The following is a 17814-nucleotide window of genomic DNA, read 5'->3' on the forward strand; positions in this document are numbered from 1 at the left end:
AGCTATGATCCACACTCCTTTTTCTTGCTTTTCGTTCATCCATTTTTCTCCCATTTACTTTTTTTCTGTTTCCAGTTGAGAGTACGCTGTGCACTTTTTGGCTGCCACTTCTCACCTACGTTTTTTTTTAATTATTATTATTATTATTACCCCTTTGTGATTGTATGATTTGATGTTTGTTCTTTGTTTGAAAGTTTTGTCCGCCAGTTCTGGCGTAGCTCCAGACCCAGTTTTGGGCGTCGGTTTCTTTCAGGCCTTGCTCCACCATGGGTGATGCCTGTGCTCCTCGCTACAGACTGCAGTGAGCTCGTTGCTCTTTTAACATTGTGGTTGTCTAGTGCTCCGTGCGGCGGTGCGTCTATGCTTGGTACGGTGTTCCGAGCGATGTTGCCCGGTGGCATCGCGATAGCTGTGCAGGTGGTGTGGGACATACTTTCATGTGCCTTTTGGTGGTACTGTGGGTCGCTACGCCATTGGAATTACATCCTGACCCTTTTTTGGTGAGCTTTTTTTTTTTGTAATTGTAAAGTGACCTCGGGTGCTGACTTGACCGTTGTCCAGAAGATGATCATCGACACCCTCCACAAGGAGCGTAAGCCACAGAAGGTCATTGCTGAAAAGGTTGGCTGGAAAAGGTGCACAAGCAACAGGGATGAGTGCAGCCTTGAGAGGATTGTCAAGAAAAGTTGATTCAAGAAGTTGGGAGAGCTTCACAAGGAGTGGACTGAGGCTGGGGTCAGGGCATTAAGAGCCACCACACACAGACGTCTTCAGGAAAGGGGCTACAACTGTCGCATTCCTAATATCAAGCCACTCCTGAACCAGTGACAACGTCAGAAGTGTTTTACCTGGGCTAAGGAAAGAAAGATCTGGAAAAGAACGTTCACAGAGCTTGCTCCACCATGCGTGACGTGTGTTCATCTGCTCGTTATGGACTGCAGTGTGCCTGTTGGTGGACTCTCATCATTCAACTACTCAAACAGTGTCGTCTGGTAGCACCATGGTTGTACAGGCTGTATTGGGCACACCTGTGTAGGGCTTCAGTGGGACCATGAGCAGCCATGGCACTGAAATTAGAACCTGGTGGACAGGTTTTGGAGGACTCTGTGTTCTTGTTTTCTTCTTTTTGCTTGTGTGGGGAATCCATGGCCTAATGGTTAGAGAAGCAGCTTTAGGACCAAAAGGTTGCTGGGTAGATTCCCTGGACCAGCAGGAATGGTTGAAGCACCCTTGAGCAAGGCAACTAGCTGAGCGATGTTGTCCATCGCTCTGGATAAGAGTGTCTGCTAAAAGTCATTAATGTAATGTTTGAAAAACATTTAATATAGTCATGTTCACTGACATGGAACAAGTTAGTTCCTGTTATCACTTACATCATCGCAGCTAAAAATAGTTGTTCCCTCACCAGCCTCTCTTTATTCTCTCTTCTGAAATTAATCAAATGAAAATTCAGCTTGTCCTGTTACTGAGAAACCGAATGGTGCAAAGTCCCATGTTGGAAAACTTAAAGGAACAGATCTACACCTCACTGTTCCACAGCACTGGCACTATTTCACTTCCTACCTGCATTTAGTTCCAGACCAGTGGACTTTGGTGGCAAAAAACAGAATAAAAAAAAAATATATCCATAGATTCACATTTTCCTGGATTGGTGTCAAACCCAAGTATCACAATGATATGAAGCTGTACTGATCATGCTGACATGCTACCACGGTAACAGCTGTTACTCATTCCTACATAGTGTGAACATCATATACATATGGGGGGACACACACATTTAGATGGGGATATTTATCCCACCACACACTCACCTGTGCTGAGGAGCAGCAGGACCTTCATGGCCAGGAACTCCTCGTAGGTGAGCTGCAGACGGACAAACTCCTGACTGACCTGCTTCATGCTCACACACAGATCGTACATGGCCGACTGGTGCATGCGCTCCCTTGAAGAAAGAGAAGCGAGATACAGAGAAGGGTTAGTACCCAATACAGCAGGTATGAAACATCCTACACTGCAGTGCTGTCAGAAATCTCTGCCTTCTTTAGCTCTGGACTGAAAAAGCTATGATCAAGGAAGTGTTAACACTGAATGCACTGGTTAGAGCAACACTAGTTCACACTTCTTTAACGGTGCTATAGTTTTTTTTCTTCTTACGAGTGCAAATAACCTGGAAAAATATGTATAGTGTAGCGGCTAACATGAAATTTTCACCAGAATATTTCACTTGGTGAGCAAAGCATGAAAATTGGCACACATGTAGATCAAACCATACTGTTTCCAAAACAATCGTTGGCCATCGTGATTTCCGCCATTTTAAAGATGGCCACCGCCGTTTTCAAAATGGCGTCATTTTCAACAACCAAATTTCCGAAATATGGACATATGACGCGGTACGCGGTGGTCCGGACTACCGTTGTGGTCCGGACCACGCCGTTTTCAGGTGTGGTCCGGACCACCAAGTTCAGAAGACAAATAAAAAGTTGGTAAAATTATTTTTCACTTCCCTCGTGGCAGCTCCCGCTTTTTTACATGCGTTAGAACTGGTATCTTTTATTGCGCGTGTGTTTTACGCATGCATTTCTCTTCCGGTTTGAGAAAAAATAACAAATGATGTACGACTTTGCAAAAAAACTCGTATTAAATGACAAACACAGTATGATTTTGGTAAGTTTTTATTTATATCGTAATATAATACAGCATACGGTGAACCGGACCACAATCCAGGAAAAATAATTAATTAATGCCCTCGTTTTGTATGGAAAATACGGTGATCCGGACCACCGCGTACCGCGTCATATATCTTTATTGTGGTCGTTTTTTTTGGCCGGATTTTCACAATTTTAATGTAGAAGGCTTTGGTTATTATGTGAGTGAAGTTATAATGACTATTCTTTCAAAATAATTCAACCTGGATCAAAACTGTCCAGGAGCATGATAAAAGTTTGATTCAAAAGGGCAACTAAGAAACTGTTGTTTTATATTCTCAAAAGAGTAAATTGCAAACGCTACCAGGGCACAATGGTGCAATTTACTGCCGTTAAACTCGGCATGGGGTTCAGTGTAAGCTTTGTTCATTATTGATACAAAGTCTCCCAAATACATTACGATCCGCCCCGTATATACAGGTCGTGATGTCGTATCCGAATTGACACCCTGTACTCATGAAGAGGCCGATACTAGGATGTTTCTGCATGCAAAGCATGCAGCGATTAGTGGTTGTAAATCCATCAATATCGTTTCCTCCGACACAGATGTTGTTGTAATTGGTGTGTCTGTGTTTGATGATTTGAGTTTAGAACAGTTATGGATAACATTCGCAAAAGGGAAAGATATGAGATGGTTACCAATTCATACCATTGTAGCCAACCTGGGTCCAAGATCAAAGGCATTGCCTTTTTTCCATGCATTCACGGGTTGTGATACCGTTTCCACGTTTGTTGGAAAAGGGGAAAAAGACAGCATGGCAGGCCTGGAATGTGGGTGACAACGCCACAGAAACGTTCCGTAGTCTAAGCAAACCATGTGACTCTTTGACAGAGCAAGACATTGATGTCATTGAGGAATTTGTTGTCATCATGTACGATCGGTCAAGCATTTCAACGAAAGTTAATGAGACTCGTCTTGATCTTTTTGCCCGCAAACAACGGCCTTATAACAACATCCCACCATCCAGAGCTGCCCTAGTCGAACACAACAAAAGATCAATTCTACAGGCTGGACACACATGGGGTCAGTCACTTTGTAAAACGCAGGACTTACCATCACCATCAAGTTGGGGTTGGACAAAAAATGATGGGGTTTGGGTGCCATATTGGACGTCAGTAGCACCTATAGCAGCATCATGTCAGGAACTGGTCAAGTGTGGATGTAGAATAAACTGTTCTGGCAACTGTAAATGCTTTAAATCAGGACTGTCTTGCACTGCTCTCTGTAGTTGTAACTGCTCAGAAGATTAGATCCGCTGAGTCTTAGTGTAAACGGCTATTTATAAAAAAAAGTCTGTATTTCTGGAATGTCTTGCGCATGCGCAGTGCGTATTCACGTTAGTTTTGTACAAAATAACTATTATGGCTATGGGGAGTCATATTGAGGTAGATATTAGCAAAAGAAAATAATTTAAATTAAAAATGGTACATATAATAAAACTAGTAGGCGAAAACTGTAAAAATGACACCATTTTGAAAATCATGGCAGCCATCTTGAAAATGGTGGAAACTTGAGTGGCCAACGATGATTTTTGGTCAGGTACATGCAGACAAAGTTTCATGCAAAATTTGGTGCTTTGGTCACCAAGTGAAATATTTTACCAGCTATCCAATCCACTAGTAGAACATGATTAAAAAATACAACTTCTCAACACCTCCTGACTCCACCCCATCTCAGTCTGAATCTGTAGGTAGGCATATCAGGTGAAAATTCAATCCATTTTTTTTTTAATTTCATACATTCTTTTTCATTTTTAATTATACAGGGTTAGTCAAAATTGGAGGGGGATTCCCTCACCACATAATCCACCTGCTACAAGTATTATACAACAATCAAGAAGCAATGGTGAGGACGACGTGGAGAAAGTGAGTGGTTTACCATCGGAAGAGGTGTTAGGCAAGGTTGCATTGTATCACCTATGCTGTAAAACATCTATGATGAAGACATCATGAAGAAAGCAGTAGAGCACTCAGAGGCAGGTATCATGATCGGAAGAATAAATAATTTGCGATTTGCAGATGACACTACACTAATCTGCACCTCCAAAGATCATCTTATGGAGCTTAGAAAGAAAATCAAAAAAGTTAGTGAAGAGAAAGGCCTGCTCTTACACCAGAAAGACAACGATAATGGTAATCGACCCAAACAGAGATGGCAGAACCAACATCAACTTCGAAGGAGTTACATTAGAAGAAATAGAAGAATTTGTTTACGTGGGCTCAACTATTAACACCGAGGTAAAGTGTAAGCAGGAAGTAATTAGAAAGCTCGCCATTGCGAAGAATAAAATTCAAAGCATATGTACCATTTGGAAGAGCCAAGCAATCAGTAACAAAGCTCAAAATTATCAGAGCCAACAGCATTTGCTATTGCCACCTATGGATGTGAATCATGGACAATGACCAAGCAAATTGAGAAGAAGGTAGAGGCATTTGAGATGTGGGCATACAGGCGCTTGCTTAGAACCTCATGGAGAGAGCATCAAACCAATGTTTGGGTTTGAGAAACGTTGAATACTAAGATGATGCGCCGAGAACAAAGATGGGGTTTTTCGGCCATGCCACCCGACATGAAGGACTAGACAAAGTCATCATCCAAGGAAAAGCACCTGGAAAGAGATGAAGAGGCAGACCCCCAAAAACATAGCAACAAGACATCGCTAGGTGGACACAAAAAAGCCTGGTGGAGGCGTCAAGGATGGCAGAAGATCGCAGAGAGTGGTGTGCTTTCAAAAAGACCGCAGCAGCTTGTTTATGAGCCATCTGATATATATGAGAGAGAGAGAGTCAAAATTATGTTAACACTAATGGATTATTTTTCTCCTGAATCTGTGGTGCACCGTGACCATTGCTGGCGTAATTGGGCCCTACTTTTTTGACACCCCAACAGTGACGTCAGACGTCTACTTACAGATGGTGCAGCAGTACGCCACTGATGAACTTCCGCTACAGATCCAATTGGCGGGGTATTTCCAACAGGATGGTGCACCGCCGCATTTTGGCCGTGCTGTTCGTGCTTATCTCGACCACACGTTTCCAGGTCGATAGATAGGTCACGGTGGACCATTGCCGTGGCCTCCACACTCCCCTGGTTTGACGCCCTGTGATTTCTGATTATGGGGTATGGTGAAGGAATGCGTGTATAGCAGGAAAGTTTGTGATGTCAGTGACCTCAAGGACAGAATAAGGACTGTGGTATCATCTATTCCCCGTGAAATGTGTGTCCGGGCTTTAAATGGTACTGTTGAATACGATGGCGAACAGGTTGAGACCATCCTGTAAATCATCTTCCAATGATATGATGTATGTTTTGTGAATAAATGGTTTGTACCATGTAGTGGAAGTTCATTATGTCTATCTATTATAGATATTTTAAGTTCGTTTCTTAGATAAGGATTTTTTAAACTTGTTACCTTGTTAACAGTTTCAGCGAGAATCTTCCGCCTTCTTCAGAAACAGTCGCCAGATGTTGAGTGGTGATGTGCCTTATCAGCTGATGTTGCATTACGGAACACTGAACACATTCAACAGGCATTAAACAACTGCCAATATCCACTGTGGGCAATCCGAAAAGGGAAATTACAGACACAAATAAAGGAAAAAAACAAACCGGGGTTTTGTCACACTACCATACATAAAAGGAGTCACAGAACGCATCCAACGATCCATGAGGAAATACCACATCAACACCCCGGTCAAACCATATAAGAACCTCCGACAGCTGCTAGTTCACCCCAAAGACAAAATACAACTGGACAATAAATGCAACGTCATCTATGAAATCCCTTGCCGTTCATGTAATAGTCTATATTGGTGGAATGGGCAGATGCTCCCATACTCGAAGGAAAGAACACCAAATAGAATGTGAAAAAGAAACAACAAAAAGACTCTCAAGATCACACATCACACACATCACATTATCTCTAGCCGCTTTATCCTTCTACAGGGTCGCAGGCAAGCTGGAGCCTATCCCAGCTGACTACGGGCGAAAGGCGGGGTACACCCTGGACAAGTCGCCAGGTCATCACAGGGCTGACACATAGACACAGACAACCATTCACACTCACATTCACACCTACGCTCAATTTAGGGTCACCAGTTAACCTAACCTGCATGTCTTTGGACTGTGGGGGAAACCGGAGCACCCGGAGGAAACCCACGCGGACACGGGGAGAACATGCAAACTCCACACAGAAAGGCCCTCGCCGGCCCCGGGGCTCGAACCCAGGACCTTCTTGCTGTGAGGCGACAGCGCTAACCACTACACCACCGTGCCGCCCCACTCTCAAGATCCGAAAAAGAAAAAGCAAACCAAGAAAACCTAAAATCAGCCATTTCAGACCACTGCAAACGGCAAAATCACAATGAATTGGGAAGAGGCCAGAGTCATTCGCACTGAAGAAAATAGATACCAGCGTTGGATTTTAGAGGCAGTGGAGATACGCAAGCGGGCACAGAGGACGATGAACCGGGATGAGGGAGCGTATGCGCTGTCGCACACCTGGAGCGCAGTCCTGGGGGAGCGACCTGACAGCAGGAGGCGTGAACTACCTGTCAAATTGGGCGGGACGTTCACGCCTCCGTAACGCAACATCAGCTGATAAGGCACGTCACCACTCGACATCTGGTGACTGTTTCTGAAGAAGGCGGAAGATTCTCGCCGAAACTGTTAACAAGGTAACAAGTTTTAAAAAATCCTTGTCTAAGAAACGAACTTAAAATATCAATAGTTTGTACCATTTAAGTGTTAACATAATTTTGACTCTAACCCTGTATTATCAGAAAGACCCTGAGTTTAAAATAAAAAAGGATCTTAGAAATATTAACATGAATTTCAGTATTTCTTTCAATATTCCAGTATTTGGTATGCCCCCCCCCCCTTTTTTTTCTTTTCTTTTCTGGTTTTCCTTTCTTTTTTTTCATGACAGTGTGCACTCGTGCTCCCATGCACTCTATAACTACGGGCAAAACCTGACATTACATCAAATCCTTCAGCGTGTTGTCTGAACATGTGCTTTAACAGAAAGGAGAAACAATATATTTGAGATTTAAAAATCTGACCTTTAGTACAAAGGAGTAAGCAATATTTGACCAATTTGCTTCAACTGAAATATAGTAGTGACCGAGAAATAGTGCAGAATCTTGAAGATTTGTTTGAAACTTCCGTTTATTTCCCATTTTGAATGAAAACAAATCACAGATTTTCAATATGGACTGAAATACCGTCTGCTAATTAATTCATTACGTCTTTGTTCTTATTGCTAGTTAAACCGCAGCATGAGGAGCACGATGGTGTAGTGGTTAGCACTGTCGCCTCACAGCAAGAAGGTACTGGGTTCGAGCCCAGTGGCTGATGGGGCCTTTCTGTGTGGAGTTTGCATGTTTTCTCCGTGTCTGTGTGGGTTTCCTTTGGGTACTCTGGTTTCCTCCACAGTTCAAAGACATGCAGGTTAGACTAAGGCTACGTTTACATTAGACCGTATCTGTCTCGTTTTCTTCGCGGATGCACTGTCCGTTTACATTAAACCGCCTGGAAACGCCGGGAAACGGGAATCCGCCAGCGTCCACGTATTCAATCCAAATCGTGTCAGCTCCGGTGCTGTGTAAACATTGAGAATACGCGGATACGCTGTGCTGAGCTCTAGCTGGCGTCTCATTGGACAACGTCACTGTGACATCCACCTTCCTGATTCGCTGGCGTTGGTCATGTGACGCGACTGCTGAAAAACGGCGCGGACTTCCGCCTTGTATCACCTTTCATTAAAGAGTATAAAAGTATGAAAATACTGCAAATACTGATGCAAATACTGCCCATTGTGTAGTTATGATTGTCTTTAGGCTTGCCATCCTTCCACTTGCAAATGGTAAGTGATGTGCGCTGGGATCACACACACAGCGGCTCAGTCCCGAATCACAGCTTGTTCACTTCACTCGCGCGCTCTGTGAGCTGCGCAAGGCCGGAGTGCGCACCCTCCAGAGGGCACTCGCTGTTCAGGGCGGAGTGATTTGGGGCGCAGGATGCCTGTGGAGCCGAGCGTATCCGTGTATTGGTGTTGCTGTGTGCACGCAAATCGTGTATTGGTGTTGCTGTGTGCACACTAATCGTTTTAAAAACGTTAATCTGATGATCCGCTGATACGGTCTAATGTAAACATGGGCTAATTGGTGGCTCTAAATTGTCCATAGGTGTGAATGTGTGTGTGAATGGTTGTTGCCCAAGCAAGGTTGCAGCAGGAAGGACATCTGGTGTAAAACTGTGCTCCAATTAATATGGCATGGCTCAATCGGGTCCACATGAACCTTGACCTGGCAGCGGTGCTGGATAAGGGACTGGCTACTCTAAACTACCCATCGGTGTGAATGGTTGCAGGATGCATCCTGTGGAGGATCCCATCGTCATGTTTCCAGTGAAAGGCTCCAAGGTCATGGACCCTGTGCCTTGATCTTGGAAAGGAGACTTGACCTTGAGCTATGCCGACGACAACCACATGGAAGAATTCTCCAACCTGATTGGTCAGAAGTTACGGATTAAGTTTTCATGGCTCAGGGAGTAATTCCGACTGTAACATCAATGACGGGTTAATATTAACGTGATTTGAACTAACGTTATTGTTTCTATAATAAAATCTCATACGCAGGGACTTGTATGGCAGACGCTCTACATAAAAAAAAGTGTTGTTTAACATTTAGTATTTTGTACTGAGGAAACGTTTATGGAACATTCGTTAAAGAAGTCTTGCATGTTGGCATCATGGTGCTTTGGGAAGTTTCAGTATTTAATGTAGAGTTACCCACTAATTAATCCAATCTTAATCATGCAGATACTGTACTGTTGGGTCGATGCTCGTGGATGGCACGGTGGTGTAGTGGTCGGCACTGTTGCCTCACAGAAAGAAGGTTCTGGGTTTGAACCTCACGGCTGACAAGGGGCCTTTCTTCCTGTTTTCCGGGTGCTTCCTCCCGTCGTCCAAAGATGTGCAGTTAGGCTAACTGACTACTCTAAATTGGTCAAGCTCCACCAAGTTGAAATGCCCAAGACTAGCCATATCAGACCGTCAGTGGCCGTGGTGTGAAAGTTGTGCAACCAGACGCTCATCAAAGTTTCCAGATCTGTCGTTACTTAACTTTTGAATATTTTCTGTCATGAACACTATCATTTAAAAGCTTATCTCTGCTTTCCAAAAAAATGTACCTGGTTAAGATCTGTTCAGTACTTTGGGAGTAATGGCAGGTTGAAGTTGGTACAACAGAGTTCACTCTCTGCTTGCGGGATGTCAGGAAACTGCCGGTGCTTTTCTTTTTGAGTCATGGGAAAGCAGTCAGGAGCTCTCTCTCTCTCCTGATCAGTTTCTGACTGGATTACTTGTCAATATCAATCAGATAACTTTTATAGGGATGTTCTCTCGCTCTCACTGTTTCTGATGAAGGGTTCAGCAAAATTTTCCGTCAGCTAGTTTTGATGTTATGATTCACGGGAGACTTTGAAGTGAGTTTTCATAGCTTTACCTACTTATTTATTCAAATCAAACTGATTCATGTAAATAAATAACTCTTTTAGAATATAACTGGAGTTGTTTTGATGAAAAATATTAAGATCTTAGTGGCTGGAATGAGGTTTTGAAAAAACTGGAAGTCAGAAACGCGAGTGTCAATTCCAGTTCAGTTAGTGTGAATTGTTTATTGGATGCGGATAAGATAAAATAGCCTTTTTTTTTATCCCACAAGGGGAAAATTACATTGTTACAGCAGCAAAATATATAAAGAGAAAAAGATAAGGCAGTGAAGGAGTAGTGCAAAAGTACCAAGTATACAAAAAAGGATGTATATAAAAGAAATGAACGACAAATTTAGAGATAATTTCTGCAAATGTGTAAATTTTTTAACAGGTTTGCAGATACACACTTAACATAAGTGTACTACAAAGGTGGTATTGCACATGTAAGTATTGCACAGGTATTATTACCAGTATTACCCAGGTAGTATTGCACAAGTAAGGCGGTATATTGCACAAGAGTTGTTTTAACAGTGTGTAGATAGCAGTTCGCTGTAAAGTACTGATGCTGATAGTCAGTGCACACAGTATACGTTCAGAGGAGTTTCTATGGATGTAGAAGTGATCTGGACAGTATTATTCATTATTTGGATCAGACAGTTTTTTCGAGGTTTGCCTTGAAAGCTGTGAATATTCTTTAGATTCTTTCATATAAACACTAGTAGGCCCTACTTTTGAGAAATACAAAGCCCTACAGAGCACAAACAGGGGGTTAGAAATAATCTTTTATTACTTTTTTGTTGAGTGTACCAATGTAATGTTTTACCTAATTAGCATAATTAATACTAATTGAATACTAATTTGCATTATTTGTCATCTCATCTCATTATCTGTAGCCGCTTTATCCTGTTCTACAGGGTCGCAGGCAAGCTGGAGCCTATCCCAGCTGACTACGGGCGAAAGGCGGGGTACACCCTGGACAAGTCGCCAGGTCATCACAGGGCTGACACATAGACACAGACAACCATTCACACTCACATTCACACCTACGCTCAATTTAGAGTCACCAGTTAACCTAACCTGCATGTCTTTGGACTGTGGGGGAAACCGGAGCACCCGGAGGAAACCCACACGGACACGGGGAGAATATGCAAACTTCGCACAGAAAGGTCCTCGCCGGCCACGGGGCTCGAACCCGGACCTTCTTGCTGTGAGGCGACAGCGCTAACCACTACACCACCGTGTAGCCCCTTGCATTATTTGTTTTGACAAATTTTTCAAACTTTGTATTCAGTACAACCATCTATGTTCCTGCCAATAAATATCTTGAAAAATAATTTTAAAAAAACTTAAGAAAAAAAAACATTTGATCTCATCGGTTAATGAGGCCCATTTTGGACCATGTGGTCCTCATACAGAATATCACGTCAGTTTTCTAAAACTTAAGCCATTTTTTCAATCTTTGATTTGTAATATCTCGAGAACAGATAAACATATTTTAATTCTGTAAAAAGTCTGTTCTGCATTCAGTTCTGAATTCAATGAGAGCAGTTTCAAGCGATTTGGACTGAATTTGTCTTTTCACCTGATATGCCGACCTAGACACACCAATGATGGACTGTTAAAATGTTCGTATTGTCATGTGATACGATACTCTAAATGTCGAAGTCTGGGGAAACACCTACAAAACCACTCTGCAGCCGATATATACAATACAGAAAAGAGTAATAAGGACAATAAACAAAACAGGATGCAGAGATCACACAAACTCACTATTCATAAAATCACACATGTTGAAATTTATGGATCTGGTCAAATTCAGAACAGCACAAATAATGTACAAAGCGAGAAATAATGTATTGCCAAAGAATATACAAGGAATGTTTAGTGAGAGAGAGGGGGGATATAATCTAAGGGGAGACCTAAATTTAAAAAAACCCAAAGGTTCGAACAAATATGATAAACGTGCGTATCGATCTGTGGGATGACTTTATGGAACAGACTGGAGACAGAAATAAAACAAAGTGCAAATATAAATCTGTTTAAAAAAAAAAAGGGACAAAAAATATTTTTAAACAAGTATATTGAAGAGGAAGTATGTTAACAGAGGATGATGAGGGATAAATAGAATAGGGTTGATTGTTATATTAGAACTAACTTAACTTAGTATATGGTATATATTTATTTATGGGGATAGTTTATATCTTCATATTTACAGGGATAGGTATGTAGTAGATATTTATTTTTGTAATTATATATTTATATAGATATTTATGAAGTGTGTGTGTATATATATATATGGTATGTAGTATATATTTTTGTAATTATATATTTATATAGATATTTATGAAGTGTATATATGGTATGTAGTATACATTTATTTTTGTAATTAAATATTTATATAGATATTTATGAAGTGTGCATATATATGGTATGTAGTATATATTTTTTTTTTGTAATTATATATTTATTAGTGCTGTCAAAAATGTCGCGTTATTAACGCGTTAACTTGACTCAATTTTAACGGCGATAATTTTTTTATCGCGAGATTAACGCTCTGTGACATGATGTAGGTTTTTCATAAGCTTTTGAAACTGCCAGGAACTTGCAACAGAGACAAACGATAGCAGCTAGACTGTAATGCCCCGCACAGCCAGAGTCCTCTGCCCTCCTCCCAAAGAACCAGCGCGGGCAGGGCGCGCTAGTAGAGATGGGATTTATGGCTCTTTGATGGGATCCGCATCTTTGTGATCCGTTCTTTGAAAAGAGCCATTCAAAAGACTGGCTCATTTGGCTCTTTTTAAATATTTATTCAGTTTTAAGAAGACAGCGTCTAAAGAAGCCAGATCCCTCTGAACTGTAAACTCAATGCTATCCCAGAAATCCTTCCTGTAATATGCAAATTTGGTCGCCTCTGATTGGACAGCGCGACGCATCAACAGGCGTAAAGTGTAAAAGTACAAAATGTGTTAAGTGAGCTGAAACAGTAAAGATCAGATTCAATGCAATATTAGTCAACGAACAACTTAAAGTTAATATAATAGTGTACTTTATATTATAATCAAGCATGTCAAGCCTACCGTCACTGTGTAACCTGTCTCTCTGATTAGAGTTGTAGACTAACTCAAGCAGTAGATCACTTCACTCATGTTTTTTTTTTTTGCTAGCCCCGGTGTTCGGCTTAGGTTTCACTTTGCAGTGGCTGTGTCAAGACGTGTTATGCTTTGCAATACAAAGCAAGCCCATTCACGTTTTTATGCTGATAAGAGAATTACAATGGTTTTTCATGTGACAAAAATGTGCGATTAAATTGCGATTAATCGCGAGTTAACTATGACAGTCGCGACATTAATCGCGATTAAATATTTTAATCGCTCGACAGCACTAATATTTATATAGATATTCATGAAGTGTATATATGGTATATATTTTTATAGGTGTATTAATGTAGTTTGGATTTCGGGGTAGTTAAAAAGGGGTGGGAAATTAAAAAAAGTATTGTACTTCTTCCCACTCCTTTTTCGAACAATGTGCGGTGTTTTGTAATGTCTTAGCTCTTTATGTTATTTTATTTATTTTTTAATTTCTCGTTTTCTTTCTTTTGTATGTACAAATAGTTACATACTTTTTTTATACATGTTCGAAATAAAAATAAATTCATTCATTCCTTCCTTCCACGCTTAACAGATGGTATTGCAAATATGTCTGGCTCGTGTAATACCACAAAAACTATAAAATATGACTGCAGGATAGAAATGTACACACACACAAATCACACTGAACAACCAGTCTCTGTATCACCTTAAAAAGACATGAAGTGCTTTATTCTACTGCAAGACAATTCGGTGACCTAATAACCATACGCATGCCTGTGTGTACACCAAACAAATCATATCACACAAAACCAGCTCAACACATTTTTGAGTGTGAGAAAATCAATTTTAAAAAGACATTAGAGACAGAGAAAAAGGAACAGATGAAGGAAATGTGCAGGCCAGATGAAGCCGGAGGGAGTTTATGGGTTTTGGAAACGGCCGTGCTTTTAAATCAGAGTCATGTTGACAAAAAATAATCAAAGACTGGACTCGAAAAATCCAGAGTTCATGTGCAAGTCTCCGCTTTGACTGTGTGCTTTTATATCTACGCAAGGACTAAATGTCCTCACAGGAATATCTGACGGTTCCAAACTTCTTGTGACATTTCAGAAGGTTTCCTTGAGGTTAAGATTTATGTGTCGCATAGCATTAATTATGTGCATTAAATAATTATGTCAGTAGAAGGTCTTTCCAAAGATAGTACGACAAAATAGTGTGCATGTGTTTAGGGTTAGTTACACTCATCTGCTCGATATAACTAATATCCCTCAGCAACTTTATTACTGTGCAACTTGCCTGTGAAGGTTTTTACTCATCCAAGTCATTGAATTTTCTCGCTGTGTGGCTGCAGAACATCGGAAACTTTTTTGCTTCATATCCTCACCCCTATTCTCACAAACAGAAAAAGGAAGTTCAGGGTCAAGGAGGAGGATCTGTGTCTCCGGGAGTTGGTGGTTATGGGTGCCGCTCAAGGACAGGAGACAGGACAGTGCGACTGGTTGGAACTGAACTTGTAAAATGACACGGTCATGTTTCCTTTGAACTAAACTATGACAGCCTTAGAAAAGATAAAAGGGAAGGGGAATCTGAACTTGGATTTGAAAACCGGAGCTTTAACTTTGAGAGTGAATCAGTTATCGAAGCAAAGAATCATTTTCTTTTAGTTTTGTTCGCAAAAGCTTTTAAGCACTGAGGGGTTCAGGGTCCTGCTCAAGTGGTGGCTTTGGCAATGCCAGGATTTAAATTTACAACCTTCCATTCAGTAGCTGAGAACCTTCACCAGCGAGCCACTCGGACACAGCTGAGGATTTCAGATTTCACCAAACATATATACAGTCATGAGAAAGGGTTAACAAACCACACAGAGTTGCTGTGTCTATCAGACAATTGGTTAAAGGAAAAGTCCTCTGTGATACATGTGAAATATGTTTATATTGAAATATTTATAGTGTGCTTTGCACCACAGGGGGAAACCCTATTCCTGTGTGTTTTAGCCAGAGTATACAGATGAGGGGCTGAACAGATTGAAGGATGAAAGCGCTCAGCAGCAGATAGTCGAATGGGATTGTGAATTTGCATTTACATACAGTATGCATATTTTTTTTTTAATCCAAAGTGAATTATTATTGAGACAAACAGATCAGGGTCAAGGAAACAACAGTGGGAGCTTGGTAGCACAGGGATTTAAAAGCACAACCTTCCGGTCAGTAGTCCAGAGTGAAGAAGAAGAAGAAGAAGAAGAGTGGCAGCTTGGTACTACTGGGATTCAAACTCACAATCTTCCAATCAGTACCCCAGAGTTAGAAGAAAAAGAAGAATGGCAGCTTGGTAGTGCTGGGATTGAAACTCTCAACCTTCTAATCAGATGCCCAGAGTCAGAAGAAGAAGAAGAGTGGCAGCTTGGCACTACTGGGATTCAAACTCACAACCTTCCAGTCAGTAGTCCAGAGTGAAGAAGAATAAGAATGGCAGCTTGGCAGTACTAGGATTTAAACTAACAACCTTCCAATCAGTAGCCCAGAGTGGTGAAGAAGAAGAAGAATGGTAGCTTGGTAGTACTGTGATTCAAACTCACAACCTTCCAATCAGTAGCCTATAGGAGGAAGAGAAGAAGAAGAAGAAGAGTGGCAGATTGGCACTACTGGGATTCAAACTCAACCTTCCAATCAATAGCCCAGAGTAAAAAAGAAGAAGAACAACAACAACAATGGCAGCTTGGCAGTACTGGGATTGAAACTAGCAACTTTCCAATCAGTAGTCCAGAGTTAGAAGAAGAGTGGCAGCTTGGCACTACTGGGATTCAAACTCTCAGCCTTCTAATCAGTAGCCCTGATTTAGAAGAAGTAGAAGAGGAGTGGCAGCTTGGCACGACTGGGATTCAAACTCACACCCTTCCAATCAGTAACCCAGAGTGAGAAGAAGCAAAAAAGAAGAAGAGTGGCAGATTGGCACTACTGGGATTCAAACTTGCAACCTTCCAATCAGTAGCCCAGAGTTAAAAAGAAGAAGAAGAAGAAGAAGAACAATGGCAACTTGGCAGTACTGGGATTGAAACTCACAACCTTGCAGTCAGTAGCCCAGAGTTAGAAGAAGAAAAGTGGCAGTTGGCAGTGCTGGGATTCAACCTCACACCATTCCAATCAGTAGGCCAGACTTAGAAGAAGAAGAAAAACAATGGCAGCTTGGTAGTACGAGGATTCAAACTCGCAACCATCTAATCAGTGGCCCAGAGTAAGAAGAAGAGAAGAAGAGGAGAGCCTTCATTTGTCATATATACGTAGAGTACATTAGAGTACAGCAAATTTCTTTTCCTCACATATCCCACTGTAAATCCAACTGATAATCAACACGGCTTTCATTCTTAAATAAATGCTGGAAAGCACTGAACATCACAAATTAATTATAAATACTGATATGCAAATTAATCAGGGTGGATTTTTTCCTTTAAAATCAGCCTCATTGGTGAAAATGTTGTCTGAACCTATGGGACAATTCATTCATCTTTCTTCAGGAATCATTTTATCTTGGTCAGGGTTTCATTGGATGCATAGTCTACTATTCCAGGAATCCTGTGTGACGTGGGAATACGCCCAAGACGGGATGTCAATCCATCATACGACACCATGCATACGCATACATTCATGCATACGCATACATTCACACCTACCGGTACAAGCGTCAGAAGACTGGAGAACCTGGAGAACCTGGAGACTCCTCTCAAGCAAGTGAAAGGCTCTCAGCTTCCTGAACATATACACACCTGACCAGGGCCGGCTCTAGGTCTTTGGCTGCCCTAGGTGAGATTGAGTTTTGGCGCGCCCCCCCCCCCAAGAAAAAAACCCCTCTAATAACATCTAAATAACACTTTAATCTAATCACTCTATTCTATTACTATTAAACAATGTACGGTGCATGGACAAGAAACAAGAAGTCATTTTTATCTTTTTAATTATTGTTATTATTGTTATCATTATTAACATAAAGTGTCACAAAGTAAAATGACCACGCAAATTCAATACATATCTCCATATAATGGGCAAAAACTCTTCCGCACCCTGTTCAAAGTGTAGTGCATGGACAATAAACAAGAAATTATTTTTAGTTTCTTTTTTGCTATTAAAAGTTAAGTCATCTCTGAAGAATTAACAAATTAAATGAATAAAAAATTCTACAATTCTAAATTGTGCAAACTTAAGCACCCCGTTAGGACATCAATGGGCTGTATTTTCAAACAAAAGTGCTATTATGGGTACTTTGTTATTGAAGTAACATTACAATGGGACTCGTCTGGTCTTCCTAATGGCAAATTAATATCATCAAATGATATTTCTCTTGAGATCTCTTGGTTGATGCTCATCAGAGCAAGCCCATTCAGACGTTCTTGACTCATTGTTGACCTTAAGTATGTCTTCAGCAGTTTTAATTTTGAAAAGCTTCTTTCAGCAGAAGCTACTGTCACAGGTAGTGTAACAGCAGAGGTGAGGAGCGCGTATTTCTACATCCCCAGCCGCATCAGAGGTGT

At 41.2% G+C, this 17814-nt stretch overlaps 1 protein-coding gene across 1 annotated transcript in view; it reads right to left on the reverse strand.

The window, feature by feature from the left end:
* The window catches only part of nr3c2 (nuclear receptor subfamily 3, group C, member 2), a 316747-nt gene that overhangs the window by 31853 nt on the left and 267080 nt on the right, over positions 1–17814 (reverse strand). Inside the window, exon 8 of the mRNA XM_060926549.1 lies at positions 1812–1942. Coding sequence (XP_060782532.1) covers positions 1812–1942 — 131 coding nt within the window. The remainder of the gene's footprint in view (positions 1–1811; positions 1943–17814) is intronic.

Source organism: Neoarius graeffei, chromosome 7 (genome assembly GCF_027579695.1).
Source record: "Neoarius graeffei isolate fNeoGra1 chromosome 7, fNeoGra1.pri, whole genome shotgun sequence".
Taxonomy (NCBI): domain Eukaryota; kingdom Metazoa; phylum Chordata; class Actinopteri; order Siluriformes; family Ariidae; genus Neoarius; species Neoarius graeffei.